Source organism: Cavia porcellus, unplaced genomic scaffold, assembly GCF_034190915.1.
Source record: "Cavia porcellus strain 051 isolate PalLab524CR breed Dunkin Hartley unplaced genomic scaffold, mCavPor4.1 scaffold_6, whole genome shotgun sequence".
Taxonomy (NCBI): Eukaryota; Metazoa; Chordata; class Mammalia; order Rodentia; family Caviidae; genus Cavia; species Cavia porcellus.
The window spans coordinates 97,532,026-97,553,096 of NW_026947489.1; the positions used below are offsets into that span (position 1 = coordinate 97,532,026).

The 21,071-nt window shown below is 40.9% G+C and overlaps 2 protein-coding genes, 1 long non-coding RNA gene and 1 other non-coding gene across 4 annotated transcripts in view; 3 read left to right on the forward strand and 1 right to left on the reverse strand.

Annotated features, from left to right (window-relative positions):
* The window catches only part of Pik3c2a (phosphatidylinositol-4-phosphate 3-kinase catalytic subunit type 2 alpha), a 98,430-nt gene extending 91,198 nt beyond the window's left edge, over positions 1-7,232 (forward strand). Inside the window, exons 29-33 of the mRNA XM_063251803.1 lie at positions 922-1,039; positions 1,132-1,204; positions 1,529-1,638; positions 1,726-1,851; positions 3,792-7,232. Of these exons, the coding sequence (XP_063107873.1) occupies positions 922-1,039; positions 1,132-1,204; positions 1,529-1,638; positions 1,726-1,851; positions 3,792-3,974 (610 nt within the window). The 3' untranslated portion in view covers positions 3,975-7,232. The remainder of the gene's footprint in view (positions 1-921; positions 1,040-1,131; positions 1,205-1,528; positions 1,639-1,725; positions 1,852-3,791) is intronic.
* Positions 7,233-9,882: 2,650 nt separating this feature from the next.
* Rps13 (ribosomal protein S13) lies at positions 9,883-12,643 on the forward strand. Its single transcript, XM_005008411.4, has 6 exons — positions 9,883-9,983; positions 10,128-10,176; positions 10,367-10,445; positions 11,405-11,574; positions 11,940-12,040; positions 12,567-12,643. Exons 1-6 carry the CDS (start codon positions 9,961-9,963, stop codon positions 12,598-12,600), a joined length of 456 nt encoding a protein of 151 aa, XP_005008468.3. The 5' UTR covers positions 9,883-9,960; the 3' UTR covers positions 12,601-12,643.
* LOC134476579 (uncharacterized) overlaps positions 11,896-21,071 on the reverse strand; it is a 28,439-nt gene continuing 19,263 nt past the window's right edge. Inside the window, exon 5 of the long non-coding RNA XR_010048403.1 lies at positions 11,896-20,041. This is a non-coding gene — a long non-coding RNA (uncharacterized LOC134476579). The remainder of the gene's footprint in view (positions 20,042-21,071) is intronic.
* LOC111755624 (small nucleolar RNA SNORD14) lies at positions 12,349-12,437 on the forward strand. The gene has a single exon (XR_002790187.1). It is a non-coding gene; the product is annotated as a small nucleolar RNA SNORD14 (small nucleolar RNA).

A 21,071-nucleotide genomic window follows, 5' to 3' on the forward strand; every position in this document is an offset into this window, starting at 1 on the left:
GAAAGAAAAAAATGTATGTATACACAATGTATGTACCACTGTTACCCCTTAATTATTGTTTTGAATTTTTTTTCTCTTTAAAATATACTTGAAAAAAAAATCACATGCTGAATCACTTCCAAAATAATCTTGTATGGGCCATGCTATGCTCTTCTGATATATATAATAAATTGAAGTGGTTAGTTTTTTATCTGATACCCTTTAGAAACTTTACTGTAGCTTAATGAACGTATTTCTTGTGTCAAGTGAGGCGATGTTGGGCATAGTGGCCTGTAATCCCAGAACAATGGGAAGGAAGATTTCAAGCCCTACCTGGGCAACTCAGCAAGACAGTGTTTCAAAATAAAAAACAGATGGACATTTAGTGCAGTGCAGAGAACCTAAGCTCAATCGTAAGTACCACAGTACTACTACCCTCCCCGCCTAAATAAAAGGTAAGGGGTAGGCAAAACAGGTATTAAACTTGATTTTCAGTTACAGTCTCATCTTTATAACATCACTAAAATAAGCAGTAGAGCTGACATTATCCTTTCAGCTCCGGAATTAGTCTCTATGTCACCTGTGGATTTTAATGGTATCGATAATAACTTATAGCTGATGAATGTTTGTTTTAGAGGTCAGCTCTGGTGGAGTATTTGTGAGTGACTAAAGATAGGAAGAAGCAACAGAAAATAACAAGTACAGTGAACTAGTGACACATGCATCTTTGGCTCGTCTAAGCCACATAAATAGAAAGTGGGTAATTGAAATGTTTAATCTATAGTTCTTTGAAAGTAATTAATAAAAAATTATAAGGGGTGAAAACTTTTTTTTATCTTCAAAAGCATGTAACAGTATCATTATGGTACATATTGTTGATAATTCTATTAACTATTTCCAAGTGAAATAATTTAAATTGCACTTGCTTTTTTTCTTTTGTAGCTTTCCTAATAAGATGGTTCTAGGAAGAACACACATAAAAGATGTAGCAGCCAAAAGAAAAATTGAGTTAAACAATTATTTACAGAACCTGATGAGAGCTTCAACAGAAGTAGCAGAGGTGACCTTTTTAAATAAAAGCTGATAACATACTATATGTTTTGTGCCATACAGTAATTAAACTAACAAAGTTTTTGTTCTCTTCAATCACAGTGTGATCTTGTTTGTACTTTTTTCCATCCTTTACTTCGTGATGAAAAAGCTGAAGGAATAGCGAGGTCTGCAGGTGAGATGACTTTTTTTCTCTTTGTGGATCACTCACATTGTGTCTGTGACTTTTCAGTGAATGGGATATAGCATGGCAGTGGGCTTGCTGGTTCTAGCCAGTGAGAATAAGAGGGTGATATTTTGAAATGAACCTATTTCTGGATAAACTTTGCTAATATGCAGAGTGTGATTACTGAAAAAATACCAAGCAGTGGCCTACCAAGTTCTTTATTTCTCCCACCCCATATGCACAGTGGTCCTGAAAGGAAAGCTAAATTCTTAGGTTGAAATTTGAACCACTCCATGCAGAATAAAATAAAGATAAAAGTATTCATGTTTTCAGGTGCAGGTCTCTTCAGTCCTACTCCAGGCCAAGTGGGAGGAGCAGTGAAATTATCTATCTCTTACCGCAACAGTACTCTCTTCATCATGGTGATGCACATCAAGGATCTTGTGAGTGATTACAAATAGTGCTAATGGTAGAAGAAATCTTCACATTGGTGGGATGCAGTACTGTAAAGAGACTGCTTTTCTTTATAGGTCACTGAAGATGGGGCTGACCCAAATCCATATGTCAAAACATACCTACTTCCAGATACCCACAAAACATCCAAACGGAAAACAAAAGTTTCACGGAAAACTAGGAATCCAACATTCAATGAAATGGTAAGTTAAAATCATTCTAGAAATTTCTATATTTAAGATTTATGACTTTAAAACATTTTAGAAGTAAAGATCTTTAGCCTTTTAAAAAGACGTTAAGAGGCTAGGCGTGATGGCACACGCTGTCTGTCAGCCCAGAAGTTGGGAAGTTGAGGCAGAAGGATTACGGCAAGTTCAGGGCCAGGCAGCCTGGGATACATAGTGAGACCTTGTCTCAAAAATACCACAGAAGCAGGGAGAGGGGAAAAAGAAAGAGGGAGAGAGAAAGGAAATTAAAAAATTAAGACCGATGATTCAACTAACCTTTCCATGTATGAATCCATTCTAAAATAGGCATAGAAAGTAGTTGTCTGTATATAAACACTGGAGAGACATCTGATTTATCTTGGGCAGCTAGAACTCTTAGATTCTAGCTAGAGCTACATTTTAAAATTTTTATTTATTTTTGTGTGTGTGTGATTGAGATTGAACCCCAGGCCTTGAACATGCAAAGCACAAACTGTACCACTGATCTGTACCCTTAAAAGTCATATTCGTTTTCCTGAATGCTGAGGTTATAGGCATGTGCCACCATGCCCACTAACCCCTTATTTATTTTGTACCAGGAATTGAACTCAGGACCTTGCGCTTGCCAGGCAGGCAATGTGCCACTGAGGTATACCCTCACCTCCAGCCCCTTATTTTCATACTAATCTAAAATCTTGACTTCAAGTTACGTGTGATATCTCCTATTAAAACATTTCAGTACCCTTTTGTTCATTGATAGGCTATAGTTTCAAAAATCATTCTTATTTTTAATTGTGGGAATTGAAGTTTAGGCTTTGCTTTATGCTGAGCATGCATGAGGCTGTACAAAGGCCCTGAGCTTAATTCCCAATACCACTCAAGAAGCAGCAGAGTAGGGTGGTAGTAGAAGGGATGTAGCTCACGGGGTTCACTTCTCAAGTAATGAATACCCCGTATCTTAGTTGCTTTTCTCTCATTGCTGAGACAAAAGACCAACACCCAAAGTTAAAGGGGAAAGTTTCAGTCCATAATCAGCTAGCTCCAAGGCAGGGGCCATGGCAGAGGGACAATAGCCATAGTGGCAGAAGACAGCAGAAAGCAACAAGAACAAAAGAGGAAGAGCAAGCCTCTTTTTCCCTTATATTGTATGCAGACTACCTGGCCTATGGCAGGTGTAGCACTCACACCCTTAACCAAGCAGTAGACCATGAATCAACCACAAACTAGATTCAGCTGTCTATGAAAAGCCCACCTCCTCATGACTATGTGAGGCTTTGGGGAGACCTCTAGACACAAGCCATAGCACCCAGAAAGAACAGAAAAGAAAAAGTGAAATCAGAAGTAATGTTTCTCAGAAGTAATGGTAAGACTTCCTGGGGAAATAAAGTTTAGGTGCTATGATTAGAATATAAAACAGAATAGCTTTGCAGCGCTCTAGACTCGCTGCAAACTGCATTGTTACTCAGAATTTGCATTGAATGATAACTAATTCACTACTTCATGGTACATAAAGTCCCAAGAGAGGCAGCAAAAAGACATTTTAATCCCTCTGTATTTGTAAAATAATTGTGTAATGACTAACTTGCTTCCTCTTTCCCACTATTAGTCATCCTAAGGTAACTTTGATTCCCTTCCCTATCACCTCCATCTCAGAAGAAAACCATGTTTCAGGTTTTTAATTTTTAGCCTATGGTTGGTCCTGTTTGCACATCTGTATGTCAAGCATTCATAGGAATGATAATATAGCACTAGACTCCTGAAAATATAAAATATGCTTCCAAAATAGTGACAGAGACCTTAGTACTTGTAATCAGTGTTGCCCATTATATCATTGTGTAACTGCTAATCTCACTTTGTTGCATTGAATATATTCCAGCAAATCAACCAATAAATTGTAATTTACTGGGTTTTTCCTTTTTTTTTCCTCTCTGCTGCAGCTTGTGTACAGTGGATATAGCAAAGAAACCCTAAGACAGAGGGAACTTCAGCTAAGTGTACTCAGTGCAGAATCTCTGCGGGAAAACTTTTTCTTGGGTGGAATAACCCTACCTTTGAAAGATTTCAACTTGAGCAAAGAGACAGTTAAGTGGTATCAGCTGACTGCAGCAACTTACTTGTAAACCAGTTTTTGAGCTTTGGAAGCAAGAACAGTTATAAATTTGTGTACACATGTACGTACACACACATTTGTGAACTTTGTACAGTATTTTTAATACTTGGGCAGAAATTATAAAGTTAAATATATTCATTGCATTTCAGTACATCTGTAGGACCAGCAGTCACGTAACTTTTATAAATTTTGGAAAGCCGTTGATATTTTAAAATCATTATATTGAATTCTATAAACCCTAAACTTAATATATAAGTCCTAAAAAAGACTGAAGTAGTACTACATCAGTTTGGCCACCTAGTTTTGATTGTTTCTTATACCGACATCATGTATTTGTTTTCCTTTTATGCACCTTTTAAAGCCTTTACCACTGTGTATGTTCACAACCACCAAAGTAAAGAAAAAATGCAGAATTTTACCATAAAACACAGCTGCTATTCACTGGGCTGAAAAGCAAAGCACAAATAGTAGATAGCTATGTTAAAAACTACTAAGTAGTTTATAAAAGTAGGGGGAGATACTGTTTTTTATTATTAAAAGCCTTTTCCAGAGTAAGTGCCAATCACTGAAGTTGTAAATAATAGTGCCTTATTTGATATGCTTCCTTGGCACTTGATTTCTGACTTTTTTTTCCTCACTTGATAAATAGTAGTTTTCATTTACTTTCAGTTTACTGAGGATAAAGATTTTGTTCATTTACTAATTTTTTCCCACAAAAATTTTTTTCTCCATTAGTGATATTATTTTAACATCAAGCTATTTAAGGTGTTTTTGTTTTTTTTTTTATCCCTTCAGTAACTGAATGAGATTCACTGAATCATTGCATACAATTCTTTCATTCCATTATACTTCTCCATTTATTCCCAGGGCGTGAGTTGAAATTGGGTAATTTCATGTGCGTATGTTTATACTTTATTCCCTTATTAAACAAGTGAAAATCGTTCATTCTGTACCCATTCCTGCTTGCTATAACCTCCAAGAGTAGAGGAGACTCTTCAGAAGAGGCCACCAACAGGGCCTATTGCAGTGATGACGAACCTTTTAGACCTTTCAGTGATACAAACAGCCCACTTCAGCACCTGTGCTGTAGGTTTGCCACACTAGCCCATAGGGTCCAGACTGATTTGGGGAGAAGAGGATGCTTAGGGATGGAAGCCAGGTTTTTTGCCCTGGGCCTAACCACTACCACTCCTGAGTTTTGTTTTTGTTTCTGTTTTTTCTCTTTGAGTCAGCAAGTTGCTGAAGTGCCCAGGTTGGGCTTGAACTTGGGATACTCCTCCCTCATCCTCCCAGGGTGCTGGGATTATAGGCATGTACTACCATGCTCAATTCAGACTGAATTTTAATATAGACTTCTTTATTAAACTTTTATATTAAAATGATATTAATATAGACCTTATGGAAGTTTGTGTTATAAACTCTTGTACATTCATGTGAAAGAATTATTTTCCATAATACAGCAAAATTCAGAATCAGAGGATTGAAATTATTATACAGTAACCATTAAGAAAAGATTCATTTTTATTACTTATTCAATTTCTGGCATAACTGTCTTTAGATAAATTACGTATATGTATATGTATAGAATAATCTTAATGGTTACAGTAGACATTCAGATACTTTTGAAAATGATAATAGAAATATAGCAATTTGGTTTTTGCAAGAAAACTAAAAAAATAGCAATGAAGTACTCTTTCATGCTCTTCATGAAAGAAAAAGGACAATCTCCAGTTCAGTTGACCAGAACAGAATTTTTATGAACTGTGCACATGTTTAATATAATGATACCTGCAAAACAAAAATAAAAGACTTGAGAATTTGTCTGTGTAACAGGTTTTAAGAAAACAAACTTGAAATTTTTGGTGCCTAACACTAAATGGTCCATTTGTAGGAAAACCCATAATTATAATGAATGTTTTTTTTAATGTTCAAATGTATTGTCTATTTAATGTTAATTAAAATGCAGATTAAAGCATCACTGTTTGCTTTTTCCAGTTAACTTTTCCTCAGTGTATGTAAATAGCTTTGCAAATGTAAAGTTAGCACTAAAAAATTTCACTTAAGCTTTTGAAATCTGATTCCATTCCATGAGATGTCACTTAGCCATTGTTAAAAAGTCTTGTTAAAAGTCATTGTTAATTGTCTCAAATGGGCTGCATTTTTGCAGTCTTTTATAGCAGTGTCTTTTAGCAGAAATAATAGAGCTAGAAAATTTGCTTTCACGTGTCAGTTACAAGAAGTCTAGATTCGGGGCTGGGGATTTAGCTCAGTGGCATAAGCACCTGCCTTGCAAGCAGGCAGTCGTGAGTTCGATCCCCGGTACCGATAAAAAGGAAAAAGACAAAAAAAAAAAAAAAAAAAAAAGAAGTCTAGATTCATATCTAAAATGCATATTTAACACTGTATAATTAACAAGAACTCAGAACAAATGATAATGTTTCTTCATTTGAACTCCTTTTGTGCCTTCTTTGGTCACTAAAACAAATATTTTATTTTAATATGTTATTTATTTGTGAAATGCTAATCTTCAGCCCATACCAAAACACAAAAAAGGAGAGGAGCCTCTTTGCACTATTATCACGATCAGTCAATTCTAAATCAGTTGAATTTCTAAACATTTTTTACAGCTTATCTTAAATCCAAAAAATAAGTCTGATAATGATGACTTTTATGTAATCACAATATTGTATACCTATCTTTATTGAGTAAAAATAATACTACATGTAAGTCCTGAATCAGAAGGAATCTTCCTTCCTGCCCATGTTTGAGACCAACAGGTGTGGGTTGTCCCAGAAACTGTGTGCTTCCAGCTGTGGGACCCAGGCCAGGACAGCCACTGTGCCTCTCTATTCCTCTGCACTTGAAGGCACCTCAGAGTCAGAGAGGCATGGTTTTGATAAAGTCCTCCTTTCTTCATTGGAAGTTTTGTGAAAGTTTCAAAATCTGCCTTAAATTGTTTGAACTATTCTTTTAGGATTTGAGTAATGTGGCATTTTACAAAGAAAATGTTCACTTTTGATAAACTTTAGATGAGAAAGGATTGAAGCCCCACTATAATAATGTATAGGTTTACTCACATACTGTTTTACTAGCAGCACAAATATGAATAACTAGTCACATCTATAAGAACCAAATACTTTAATTAGGATAGTGATTAAAGATGTATAATATTTTTATTAATACTTTGAATATGTTTCAGTGGATTGAATGTGACTTCATAACTGTACTATGATTGTATTATTTCTGGAATAAAGGAACTCTGCTATCACCTCTTGTTGTGGTATTTTGGTTTCATCTTTGATTTGAGCTCACTGTTGCTGTTTACATCTTAGCAGTGTCTTAAGTGTGATAACCCTAAATTTTAGGATATAGAGAAATTGGAACCCTCATGGACTGCTAGTAGAAGTATAAAATGAAACAACCATTACAGAAAACACAATTCCTCAAAACGTTCAGTGTAGAATTACCTATGATGTTACAGATTTTGGCATTTCCAGTCCTAGGAACTAAAACCAGTTGCTCAAATATTATGAACTGCTACATTCACAGCAGCATTTATTCATAATATCCAAAAAGCAGAAATGTCCACGAAGTGATAAATGAATAAACAGCATGTGGTATACTCATAAAATAGAATCTTAGCCATAGAAACAGATGAAGAGGGCTGGGGACATAGTTCACTAGGAAAAGGTGTGTTCAGTATGTGGCTTTGATCCCCAGCACCACATGAAAGAATTGTTCTTAATCCCGAAGAATCTTTTTTTCCTCTGGGTATGGAAATCAAATTTAGGATCTCATGCTTGCCAGTAAAGTGCTATACCACTGAGTTGTATCCCAGCCCTTAGGAAAATCAGTTTGACCCTCAGGAATTCCAACCTCAGGCTTAAGCCATAGCAAGACCTGTCTCACCTGTGCTGGTGGTGCACACCTATAATCCCATCATTCTGAGAGGCTGAGGAAGATAGCAAGTTCAGGCCCAGCTGAGACAATTTAGGAAGACATTATGCTTGCTTAGCATCCTCAAGACTTTGGATGCAATCCCCAGTATCAACAAGGAAAAAAATACACAGAGAAAGCAAGTTAGGGATGGGGAAGGGAGGCCAGAAAATGGAGGGTTTTTGTTTTGTTTTGTTTTGTTTTGTAATAAATTTCTGCAATCAAGATTGTCAGTGTAAAGTGTCGTCGTGTATTTTTAAATGATTAAAATACTGAGTTTGTAGCTTGTAAAATTTACCTTAAAATAATCCAAACGATTTTTAAAAATATTTGATCATAGAATTTATGTCTTCAGAGAATGAGTTAACAGTAACTATTCTCTATGTAATAATGGTTTTGCCCTCTTCCTTTTGTCTTTAAAACATCAAGTTTTCATTGAAAAGTTCTCAATACCATGCTCGAATCTCAGTCCTCAGGAGGCTGAGGCAGGATTGCCATGAGTTTGAGGCCAGCCTGAACTACATAGCAGGACGCTGTCTCAAAACCCTACATTGTGCTATGCGTACAGGCAACAGCATGGCTTAATAGAAGGTAAACACGATTTAATTAAAATTCAACACGCTTATATCATATTGATAGGAATATACATTCACACACTTACACTGTATTTTATCTTGTTATTAAGTATACAAACATTTACGAATTTAAAACTACTCAAAAACAGGCTGAAGTGGGCGGAGGATTGTCTTGAATCCAAAAGTTGCAGAACAGAGTGGACAACATAAACGTTTATCTCCAAAAACAACAAAAAGGGTGGAGAGTGTTTAAAGACAATTTATAGGAGATGCTGACGTTAGAAATTACGTATAGAAATGAGGAAAAACAGATTCCTCTCTGTATTTTGGACAAACAGAGCAGTGCTTAAACAAAATGGAATGTGGAGAAGAAATGGATGGGAGGCAAGGATAGAATCTTGAGCCAAGTTTGAAATACCTATCCTGTATATGGGCTAAAAATGTAAATTTGGTTAATGATAGGACTACTGGGTGATTGGACAAACACCCAATTTGAAGTTCCTAATATTTTGCGGAAAGTTATTCACAAAATAGTGTTAGGTTACAAGAATTAGCGTTTTAATGCCTAGGTTTTTTGTTTTTATTTTATTTTATTTTTTAGCTTCTTATCAGTTAAGGTTGATTTCACTGAGATCCACCTTTCCAGGACTGCTTTTTGTTTTGAACAAGTAGCTTCATTGTCCATTCTTCGGAACGCACTGTATATCAATGCTGGATCAAAGAGCTTCCTCAGTGGCGGTTCCCCTATTTCCCTCAAAAGATCAAAAGCGGACTCCTTTTCTCCCTCATCCTCCTGGCCTTCACACTCTTCCTAAAGCTCTCCTCCCTCCACCGCTTGTTCATCTAGGCATGCAAGTCCGCGAGGCTCTAACCTTTCCTGAGCTCCACAGCCCCGGGCCCAGGAAGGGGCTCTGCAGGGCACGTTTACCGCCAGGATCTTCCCATGAGTTCACTTAGGATCTGAGGGCTGCCTGGAGAGCAGTCACTACCATTACTTCCGGTGCAGCATTCTGACTACAGCTCTGTGCCCGCGAATTAAGTACAGAGGCCGACAGGGAACGTAACATACTCCGTACGAGACAAACCCAGGCTTTGGTGGAGGAATGAACTCTGACCCCTGCAGCTCTAAGTCATCTCCTACTCCCGGGCCAGGATTCGGACCCCTATGACTGGGACTAACAGCACGTAGTCCTAGAGGAGCCCGCGAGATACGAACTTTGAATGAAAGCCGCCTTTCCTTCAATTACCCCCTATGGCTCGACCCAGACCTGGGATCCAAGAAGTCTGACTGTTCTTCTGGCCAATGGAGAACACATACTCACGCCGAAGTGCATTTTGGGAATTGTAGTCACCGAGGCCACACAACATGACCCCACCTCCCACATGTGAGGACACAGATACGTGTGAGGTCACTTCCGGCGCGAGGGATAGTTTCCTGCGGCGTTTCCACACTCGCTCTCCTTTTGCTTCTAGACTGCCGCCATCATGGGTCGCATGCATGCTCCCGGGTGAGCTTGTGGCGCCGAGCAGGGCTGCCGGGTTGGGTCGTGGGCTGGGGAGAGAGAAAGGAATCTGAGTTTCTGGTGGAGGGGATGATGTTCCTGGCTGCTGTGCTACGGGCCGCGCCTCATTCCATCTGCTTCTGTTTCCAGGAAGGGCCTGTCCCAGTCGGCTCTGCCGTATCGTCGCAGTGTCCCCACCGTAAGTAGTGCTCTGGGATTGGGGCGATCGTGGGAAGGAGAGGCGTTTATCTAGGAGGAAGCGGCGCCGGAACGAGGGACCGGAGTGCGCGAAGAGCGCCGCTTTGTAGCTGGAGGCGGCGGGGGGGGGGGGCACTTAGGCACCTCCCTGGATTCTTCTCATCCTCGCTCGGTTTCCCTCCCTCTCACAGTGGCTGAAGCTGACGTCTGACGACGTGAAAGAGCAGATTTACAAATTGGCCAAGAAGGGCCTGACTCCCTCACAGATCGGTGAGCGCTCCTGGTAAACGTAGCTTTTGCGGTAGGCCGGCGTGTGACTTGTTAAAAGACCCCAAAATGGATTACTCAACGCCTTGAAAATCACTTATAGGCTTTTTGGCTTTCTTGTTGAGTACCAAAATTTGACCTTTATTTGTTGAAGTTTAACAAGTAAGTTCTTCTGACGGTACTTTCAAACGAAAATTGTTTTTTCTCCACAGTTGCGGAGGTAAGGTGAAGCTAAATATTCCCAGTCACAGATTTTTGACTGGAGGAGTTGGGATCGACCGTTTGTACCGAAAGTCAGCTTTTGTGGCTTTCTGCTGTTGGCAAATGTTTGCCTGAGATGTAATGTACATCGTTCTGGGACCAGAGAGTGATTGATCTTTTTCTATTAAGGCAAAATAATCTACCCTCCTAGAGATTATAGTCTAGTGGAGGAATAGCATAGAAAAATAATAGGATATCAGGTAATGAAAGTAATTTGGCATTTAAAGGCAAAAATGTAACATTTTTAAACAATACTTAATGTGTTCTCAGTAAATTTTCGTAATGGTTGTAAATCAGGCATACAGAAATCTCATTGATTACTTTGGGCAGCTGTAGTCCATCAAACTCACTATAATAATGGTTTTCTGACATTTGAAGTTTTCACCAGAAGGGTTTTCCTCAGTACCAAGTAAGCTTCCTTGGATGTCTTGAGTTTTGCCTACCTTCTCCTGTGATTTGTAAAAGTAGACCCCAGGCTGAACCTAGTGGTACATGCATCTAATCCCTAGCTATTCAGAAAGCTAAGGTAGGAGGATCTCAAGTTCAAGGCCAGCCTAGGCAATTCAATGATGGCTTAACCCAAACAAAACAAAAAGTAAATTCCATTTTACAAAGAAGAAACCTGGAAAGTGACCTAACTGAGTCATGACATATGTCAGTTTGCTTTTAGTGTTGAAAGTTAAAATGATTGCTCTTTTCAGGTGTGATCCTGAGAGACTCTCATGGTGTTGCACAAGTACGTTTTGTGACAGGTAATAAAATCTTGAGAATCCTTAAGTCTAAAGGACTTGCTCCAGATCTCCCTGAAGATCTCTACCACTTAATTAAGAAAGCAGTTGCTGTTCGAAAACATCTTGAGAGGAACAGAAAGGTAAGAGGGTAAATAAAACCCAGGTAGTAGAATTGTTTGAAGTATTTTATTTTGGTAAAACTACTGCATCTGATTTGAATTATCTAAAGGTGACCCAGCACACACACTAGTCAGCACTACAGTTTCTGTGAAGTAAAAATTACCCAGAGAGATTTTCTCTGATTAAGTTTTAACCTAGGAGCCTAAAATTATTTTAAGGATTAAATCCAGCCATGGGAATTGTAGGCAGTTGGTTTATTGTAAGAGCAGTACTTGTGGCTTAGAAAAAATGCTTGGTAGCTATATAGTGTTAATGTTTGTTTAAGGTTTCCTTCTTTGGAGTTTTTTTTTTTTTTTTTTTTTACTTGTATCAATTTTATTTTTAGGATAAGGATGCCAAATTCCGCCTGATTCTCATCGAGAGCCGGATTCACAGATTGGCTCGATATTATAAAACCAAACGGGTCCTCCCCCCAAACTGGAAATAGTAAGTATCTACTTTTTCTGATGCTAGATCTTGAGTCAGTCAGACAGTAAATATTAGTAAGTAATAGTAAATGTTTTGGCCTTTATGGACCGTATCAGTAACTAGTCTTGTAGCTTATCTGTGCCCATGCTCTGGTAACAGGCAGTAAGTACATAATTAAATGCACATGGCTGTATTCACTTAAAACTTTGCAGGCCTCCAGTTTGGACCATGAACAAGCATTTTCACATCTGTGTAGACAGGGCTAACATTTCATTTCCCACGTTGGTCCCAGATATTACTGTAGTTTTATTTGTTGCATGACTTGCTCACTGTGATGATTGATATCCAAACATTCGCAGTTTCCACCAGAAAGGTTTTCCTCATGTTGGTTGTTCTTCCTTGGATGTCTGAGTGAGCACTGTGATCCATTATAGTTGAGCATTGTGAGCTGATTCTGGAACTCAATTTGGTTCATTTTAGAGTCTTTACATGGGTACCCAGGTCCAGTATTAATCCCAATTTTCTCTCTTTTTTTTTTTTTCAGTGAGTCATCCACAGCCTCTGCCCTGGTGGCATAAATGTGTTTATGTACTCAAGCAATAAAATCATGATTTAACTAAAGGTGTGTTTTGTGTTTATTTCTCCTAAAGAAAAAAAAATAGTATCTACCAGTGATTTGTATGTTGATCTTTTAAGTATGTGTGTTTGATATATTTAATGTTAAATAACATGTTCACCACAGTGTAGCATCAGAAATAAGTATCAGTGGAAGAATCTTTGACGTGGAGAGATCTTGGGTCTTGCTTATGAGGCTTAAAATAATACTTTTTTCCCATTACCATGGATTGAACCCGGGGGTGCTCTGTCACTAAGCTTCATTCAAAGCCCTTTTTATGTTTCAAGACTATAGAGTCAAGTACTATTGCCCAGCCTGGACTAGATCCCCTTGCCTCAGCTCGTAAGCAGCTGTGATTACAAATGTGTGCCTTCATGCCAAGGGAAATGATACAAAGCTTTTTCCTTCAGCTTTACTCTGAGCCACAGGCAAAACTGTTGGAAATCACTGGAGAGCTGGACTTAGGCCTTCATGCTGGAACTCACTTTGAACTATGACTTTTTTTATGAGACAAAGTCTTGTTTAGTTTCCCAGGTAGGACTCAATATGAAATCCTCCTGCCTCTGCCTTCTGAGTACTAAGATTAAGATGTCCACTTCCTCTCAACTGTGACATTTTGGTTTTGCTCCTTTCCCTGGCATCCTCATAATTCTGTCATGTTTCATGGTTAAATCTGAATTCTTTGTTGACATTCATGTGACTTATATACACTGTTGGTATATCCTCTAGTTTCTGCAAACATTTACATAAAGTTAGTAATTATGTCTTCTGTTGTTTAGTGTTTTCTAAATCATCTTCAAACTTAGAACCATAGTTTTGTTTTGGTATTTTCAAAAGTGAACAGTTGTACTTTGCTTTTTTGTCTTTCTAGTTCTCATTTAGACAGCTTACTCTTTCAGACCTGAGGTTCTAGAATTTTTTTTTTTTAATCGGTACCAGGGATCAAACTCAGGACTGCCTGCTTGCAAGGCAGGCGCTTATGCCGCTGAGCTAAATCCCCAGCCCCGAGGTTCTAAAATGTTTCACATCAGTTCAGGGATTCCTTCTGCCTCTGACATTAGGTTCCCTTGTTCATGTCTTCCCTTTTTTGATTTCCGTCTTCCTGTGCACCTTCCTACGACCTGAGGAAGGGTTCAGGCAGTCCTTGGGCCTTGTGTAGGTGGTTTTATGTAGCCTGTGTAGTACATGTGGCGCTCCCTGAGCTGTGTCCCTTCCACTTAATCTGCCTATCCCACATCTCCAGTTGGGTCTCAGATAAACACCCGAATTTCCCAACACCACTTTTGATTTTTGCAGCCTAAACCTACCTATCTCACTTAGGCAGTGACAGCTGAGCATTAGGCAGAACTTTCACCTCATTTCCAGTTGGGTCAGGAAGTCCTCTTTGCTCCACTGTCATCCATCGTAAGCTGAAAACTTAAACCTTGGTACAGCCGCCTGAGTCTGGATCACCTCTTTCCCTTACTACTGTGAAAGCCGATTTCCTCCCAACTTTGTGCTCAACCTGCTTAAACCCCACCACCCAGCGTGATCTATGTCCCGTGTTCTGAGGAACCTCCAGTGCCTTCCCACCCCGGCTCTGCACATAGAATCAGAAACCCTTGGTTTTTGCCATAAGGAGGAGTATCAGGTTTCTGATGGAGACCGAGTGCAAGTGCACTCAGGACATCGGGAATTCACTGAGGACTAATGAGGCACACTGGTTCGGGTAACCGCCAGCTAGGGGAGGCACGAAGCCCTCCCACTCTAGGAAGTGCCTGAGAACACGTGTGACTGAACCTGGCGGGGTTGTCTTTACCGAGGCTGTAGTCCCAGTAGAGGTTCCTCTTGCCATTGTCTCCCATTGGCCAAATCTCAGGATGACAAAAGTCAAGGAGCTTGGTGTGGTCCAATCCTCAGTTTCCCAGGAAACAGCAAGTGGGGACTGAACAGAGTATAGGGACACATGGGAAAAGTCCAGTAGCAAGGGTTCCTGTGCTGGGCGTGGTGGTATACATGTATAAACCTAGCATTGGGAGGCTGAGGTAGGAGTATCACCACCAGTTTGAAGGTAGCCTGGGCAATATAGTGAGTTGCAGGCCAGCCTAAAATTCATAGACCCTGTCTCAAAGGGAAAAAAAAAAAAAAGGGAGAGAGGGCTCCTGGGACCAGATCTCTCCAGCTCTGTGTTTCTTCTGTCAGCCTCCCTAGTCACTTAACACAAATGCTGTTTGCATGGCCCTCATTCTTGTTTAAGGCTCTTCCTAGACGGCTTGTGCTTCTGGTACCACATGGCCTGTGCCTTCTATAGGTCATTGTTCAAATGTGACCTCAGCAGAAACTATCCCCAGCCATTGCTGAGACAGCTCCTTCCACCAGCCTGAAGGCCCTGGGCCTGCTGTGTGACTTTGGAGCACTTTTACTGCAAGACATGTTACATCTTTTTATTCATTGCCTCCCTCTTTTCAGACTGAAGCAGACCTCATTATGACAGGGACCTGGTTTGTTCCCTACTATGTCCTTCTTATTTTGAGAATGCCCCAAGTGCTCAGTAAATGTTAGATGAATGAATTTAAAGGATGAAAGAAAACTTGAGATCTTGGAAAATTACCCTTTTCCAATTCATTGTTGAGTGAAAAAATTTACCAAGGGGATGCAAATAATGTCCCCTAAAAAATTCAGTGCTGCTTATTGTGTCTAGCTTTAAGATAACTTATTTTTGCTGTTTGGGGAATTGAACTGAAGCAGTGCGGAGCTACATTTCCAACACCCCCTCCTTTGAGACAGGCTGTAATTCACCCAGGCTGGCCTCAAATTTGCTATCCTGAAGGAGAAAGGGGGCAAGGACATAAAGAATTAAAATGTATTAAATGTATATACCAACTCCCCATGAGCAGTGTAATCATGTGCTGCAAATATGTACCAGTAACAATTACAAAAAAACTCCAAAATACAAAAAATCTACTGTCCTGCCTCAACCTCCCAAATAGTTGGGATTAAAGGCATGTATCACTGCCAGGTGTGGTGTTACATGCCGGTAAGCCTAGCACTCTGGAGGCTGAGGCAGAAGGATCGCTACAAGTTGAAGACTGGCCTAGGCTACAAAGTGAGCTCAAGACCAGCCTGAACTGCATAGGGAGACCCTGTCTCAAAGGACAAAAAAAATGTATCACTGCCCAACTATAGCTTTAAAAACGAAAATGTGCTGTTGAGAAGTCTGATGCCATTTGGAAACAACTCCTTTGTGATCTGGTTGCCTTTTTAAATTTGATTTTTTTTAAGGACCATCTTGTTTGATGTTTTGAAATTTGCAAAACATTATGTGTTCTGGTGTTTGACATGTTTAGGATGGTGTCTCACAGTGTAGTCCAGGATAGCCTCAAATTTGCTGTCCTCCTGCCTTAGATTTCACCCAACTAATTCTTTACTTTGTATTCTTCCTGGTGCTTGGCGAGGTATTTCAACCTCAATATTGTCTTTGTAGTCCTGAGAAATTTTCCTGAGTTATCTTTTAGTAAATTCCCTACTGTTTTCTGTGTTTTTCTGGAACTGATTTGCAGATTCTGTAATTTCTGTAATTTCATTTTGATTTTAGAGGCAGGGTTTTGCTATGTACTTCAGACTGGCCTTGAGCTCACTATGTAGCCTGGGCTGGTGTTAAACTGGCGATCCACCTGCCTCAGCCTCCCAAGTTAGGATTACAGGTGTGTGCTGCTATGCCCACGGGCCTCATCTTTTACCAACTGTACAGCTCTTTCTCAAAGTTTCATATTTATCTTCCAATCTTGATCATTTTTTTTTCTTCTTGGTTGAGACAAGGTCTTGTTAGCCCAGGCTTTCAGTTTGCAGTGATCCTCCTGCCTCAGCCCTGAGTGCTGGGATTATAGGCTTGTGCCACCAGGCCTGGCAAAGTTTTTAAAAAATAGATCACAATGAGTTCCCCAGGCTGGCCCCACCTGTCTCCATAAAATGCTGGGATTGAAATGTATGCCATTGCACCTGGCTTACCTTCATTTTTGTCATTTCCCAGAGCCAGTGGTACATGGTTCACTGCTTTATAGCTGATTGTCTGGGAGAGGACAATAGCAACTCAGTCTTCAGCATTTCTCTATTTCTACAGTGTAGAAATGCCTGTGTGGCCGATCGGCAGTCAAATTGGGAAAAGACAGTGACACCATATGCAGTATTTCCCTGCATGGAAAAATGGGCACAAGTTGAGACCATGGGTCACACTTAAACTTTGTGCAGGTAATTAGGAAATGGTGAGTTTTGAGTACTGGTCTTGAGTTTCCATAAGTTAATTTTTTATGGTGCCTGTGTTTAACTGCATTGCAGGATTCTTGGGGTTTTAGTGTTGGCTCCTAGAGCCTGTACAACCCAACTCCAGCTCACCGCTGCTCCAAGTGTGTGTTTTCCTTGAGTGTTCTGTTCTAGGAAGTATGTGACTATTCTCCAAATGTCTGGAGCTGAGATCCTCAAGAAGTGTCTTGGTCTCAAAACTTCTATGGGGGAAGAATGTGTGTTTCAGGTACCTGAATGCAAAGAAGACCATCAGACATTGGGCCGAATTGCTTTGCCAAACAGAGTGTTGATTGAAATGTTTCAGCCAAGTCTTTTGTTTATACTTAGGTCTTGCTAATGAGATCCTAGCTTTTTTTTTTCTTTTTGTGGTACTAGGGATTGAACTTACAACCACGTGCTTTCTAGGCAGGCAGTTATGCCACTGAGCTAAATTCCCCGCTAATCCTAGCATTTCTTTTTTTTTTTTTTTTTTGTCTTTTTTTTTCATTTTTATCGGTACCAGGGATTGAACTCACGACTACCTGCTTGTAAGGCAGGCGCTTATGCCATTGAGCTAAATCCCCAGCCCCAATCCTAGCATGTCTGATCTCCCTAAATATCCTTAAATATCCTGGCCATTTTGCTCCCACCTCTAAGCTGTGAGAAGGAAAAGAAAGCTTAGAGGAGGGGAAACTGAGGAGGCTCGAGGACTGCATGTTTGGAGCGGACAGTGGGCACAGGTGGCATCTGCCTGAGAAGAGGAAAGAGAGGGAGCTAAAGGCCCTAGGGTACTTCAGGATGATGGCCAGAGTTTGGTCAGTGGCAGAAGATGCCACAGACTACACCTATTGTTTAACAGTTGGGTGTTTTCTGCCAAGTGGCTGCAGGGTCAGAATGACCTCAGGGCCTTCTGACCTCCGTAACTAGAAGGTACAAACCCTATCCATCGGGGGTTGGCAGCCCTGTGAGTAACTGCTTCTCAGAGCTGACTTGTGTCCTGTCTGGAGAAGAGGTAGCTTGAATTCAGCTGGATTCCAGAAGCAGGGTGTGGGCACATCAGGATTTTTTTTGTCTTTCCTTTTTATCGGTACCGGGATTGAACTACATCAGGATGTTTTGTGAAAGAGAAGGAGGCATCTAGAGAACTGGAGGGCATTTGTCATCCTCCCAGTTTAGGACGGGAGTCTCCATCCTGTTGCCCTGGGATATGCCTTGGAGCAGGTAGAGACAAAAGAGGTCTGAGAAGGTAACCAGTAATGAGAAAAGGCTGCAGAATAAGGAAGGAGGTCAGAAACCTAGGGATGGGAGAAAGAAGGATGAGATGGGAACAAAGATGGCAAAAGGATGGAAACCTGCAGTGCAAGCAGGGATTTAAAAGATGAGATCTAAGAATAGATGGGGGAGAGGTGACTCAAGCAAAGGTCCCCTTGTAGGCAAAAGGTGAGGGGACAGTGGCAAGGAAAATTAGGGGCAGGTGGTTAATGCTGGAACAATGGCTTGGCAGGGGACTCCAGTGGAAGACTTTGAAAAAGGGAGCTGGGTCCAGATGATCAAAGGCCAGATGGGTTTCTGTACTCAAGCCTGTAGTTGTACCCAGCTTAGCCCTTCAGCCCCTGGCCAGAAGATGAAGAAGGACTATTTGTCCAGGCCCGCTGAGAAGCTGCAGAGCCAGCAGGGCAGCTGGCTCCAAGAATGGCCCAGCTGCTGTGGAGGAGCTACGTGGGCTCAAGTAGGCTGAAGCACAGGGCCTGTCCTCAGAGCTTTGTGGGCACTGCTCAGCCTTCCGCAGGCACTGGAGGTGCTGTCGTGGAGATTCCTGGCCTGGGATGGGACCTCGAGGGCATCTGATCTCCTAGTCCTGGTTATTTGCTTCAGCCAGGCTGGTCTCTTTGGGCAGTACCAGAAGATCCACTTCTTGGCCCCTCTACCTGGCCAGTGACATAGAGGACATTAAGATCCTAAAACAGACACGTTCCTGTGGGAAGAACCTTGCCCAGGAGTCCCCATTCCACTACCAGCCCATCTGCTACCTGTGCCTATGCCTGGGGTGACCTGGCAGGAGTGTGAGGAGCTCAAAGCTTCAGAGCCTGAGCTCTAGGTGTGGCCCGAGGTTGCCTGAGCAGTGAGGATACTGGCCTGAGGATCTCTGGGCACAGGGGAGATGTGAGATTTGCTCGTTTTTCTGTGATGGAGAAGAATCTAGACTTTTCTAGCAGGTGCCACATAGAGTTACATTGTACTTCCTGGAGCTGGGGACTCTGTGGAGGGACAGGGAAGAACCAGTTTTTCCAGTAGCCTTCTACATTTTACATTCTGCATTCAAATCTCCCCAGGTAGAAATTTGAAGTCTGCTTTTTTATTGAATTTGTTTCTAGTCTTGAGACGATTTGAAAGTGACTGTAGAGGGTCAGATTAAGGGAACTACTTTAAAAAAAAAAAAAAAAAAAAGGTTTCCAGGAGTGTCAGGATGACTTTAATATACAGTGTAAATTTTATTGGTTGATTTTGAACATATTGGCCATAGAATCATTACTATAGTTTAATCAATTTTGAAAATCTATAGATGTTTATATTTGCCCTTCTTACAGCGTTCTGGGTGGGGTATTAACTGCTATGTGCATAAATACTTTCTTTTCCTAAAGGCTTTTATGCACTGTACTTACAGCTTGATCACGCTGACCACTAGGGGGCCGAGTTACAGATGGGGTAAGGGCCAGCAGTGTCTCCCAGGTTCTTATTTGTACCAATCCATTAATTGTTCAGAAAAATTGATGGAGTGAAAGATTACAATTTTAGGGCAGAAATAAGGAAATTAAAAGGAAAAGAAGTGCTCAAGGAGAAAAGGGTGTTTTAAAAAAGAGAAGATGCATCCTGTAAGCAGAAGGGGCTCTGCAAGAACAAGAGGGCAGGGGCCCCACAGTCACTTGCTGCCATCGTTTCGTCCTCTTTCACAGTTGGTCCAGGTAGCCCCACCCCACCACTTGCTGGAAGATTGATGCCAGGTGCCAGGCTCAGTGTGTCCTTATATTAGAAAACTGGTACTGGTGCAGGGCTCGGCTTGACCCCATGTCCAGCTCTGGAGCTGCTGTTCTACATGTGTGGTTAATAAGTCTCCTCCGATACACTGTGAGTTCAAGGCCAGCCTGAATTACACAAGGAGACATCAATAAAGGTTCTCCTCAGCAGGTTGTGCCTAACTGCTTAAGCCACATTACCAGGCCCTGGCTTCCTATTACAGTAGTACCGTACCCTCCAATCTTACAAATACTGCTTTTTTGGGGAGGGATTTGCTTTTTTTTTTTGAGACAAGGTCTCAATATGTAGTTCAGATCGATCTTGAACTCACAGGCTGACCTTAAACTCACAGCAGTCCTCCTCCTTCAGCCTCCTGAGAGCTGGGATTACAGGTGTGCAACACCATGCCCGGCAACTTATTGCATTTTGTTTTTCACTATTAAATTGTGACAATGAGCTAGAGGTTTTTTGTTTTTGTTGTGTAGTCCAGGATGGCCTCAAACTCACAGTGAGCCTTCTGCCTCAGCCTCCCAAGTATTGGGATTATGGATGTGTGCCATCAAGCCCAGCTATGCTATATTTTTTTAAACCTTGTTTCATCATTGTATCTCATCTGTGAAACACATTAATAGAGATCTGAAGCTGTTTTTGTCTCTACACTCTTTCCTCTGAGCTGCCTCCTTTTGATCTGTTTACTATGTCAAAGACCATCACTAATGGCAGGAATCCGTGGAAGGACCTGTATTGTCCAGTACTGAGTTTGAATTGTATTGAGATTCAGATACTCGTTTCAGCAGCAGGTGGCGCATATCGTTCTTGCCGGTGATACCGGCAGCTGCCGTAACCATGCAGCTTTTCAGAATTTGAAGTGTTCATAGTTGGTAAATTTTGATGCTCGCAACTTGCTAAAAAGCTGACACCACTTTTTGTTTTTTTTTTAAGGAGGCTGGGCCTATATTCATTAATTTTTAAAACAAGTGCCCTCTCCACAGCCCCATTTTAAAGATGAAGAAATTGAAGTTAGAGGAATTAGCTGGCTGTAAGGGCTCAGCCTGCACCCCAGCACCTGGGAGGCACAGGTAGAAGAGTGGGTGACTTATGTGAGACCTTGTCTCAAAACAAAAAATAAAGGGATGAGCATGTAACTCAGTGTGAAGT

Bases quoted from the DNA above. Each gene is read 5' to 3' on its own strand.
- Rps13 (XM_005008411.4), top strand. From the start codon at position 9,961: ATGGGTCGCATGCATGCTCCCGG. The intron at 9,984-10,127 runs GTGAGCTTGTGG...TTCTGTTTCCAG, and splicing joins GGTCGCATGCATGCTCCCGG to GAAGGGCCTGTCCCAGTCGG. The intron at 12,041-12,566 runs GTAAGTATCTAC...TTTTTTTTTCAG, and splicing joins CTCCCCCCAAACTGGAAATA to TGAGTCATCCACAGCCTCTG.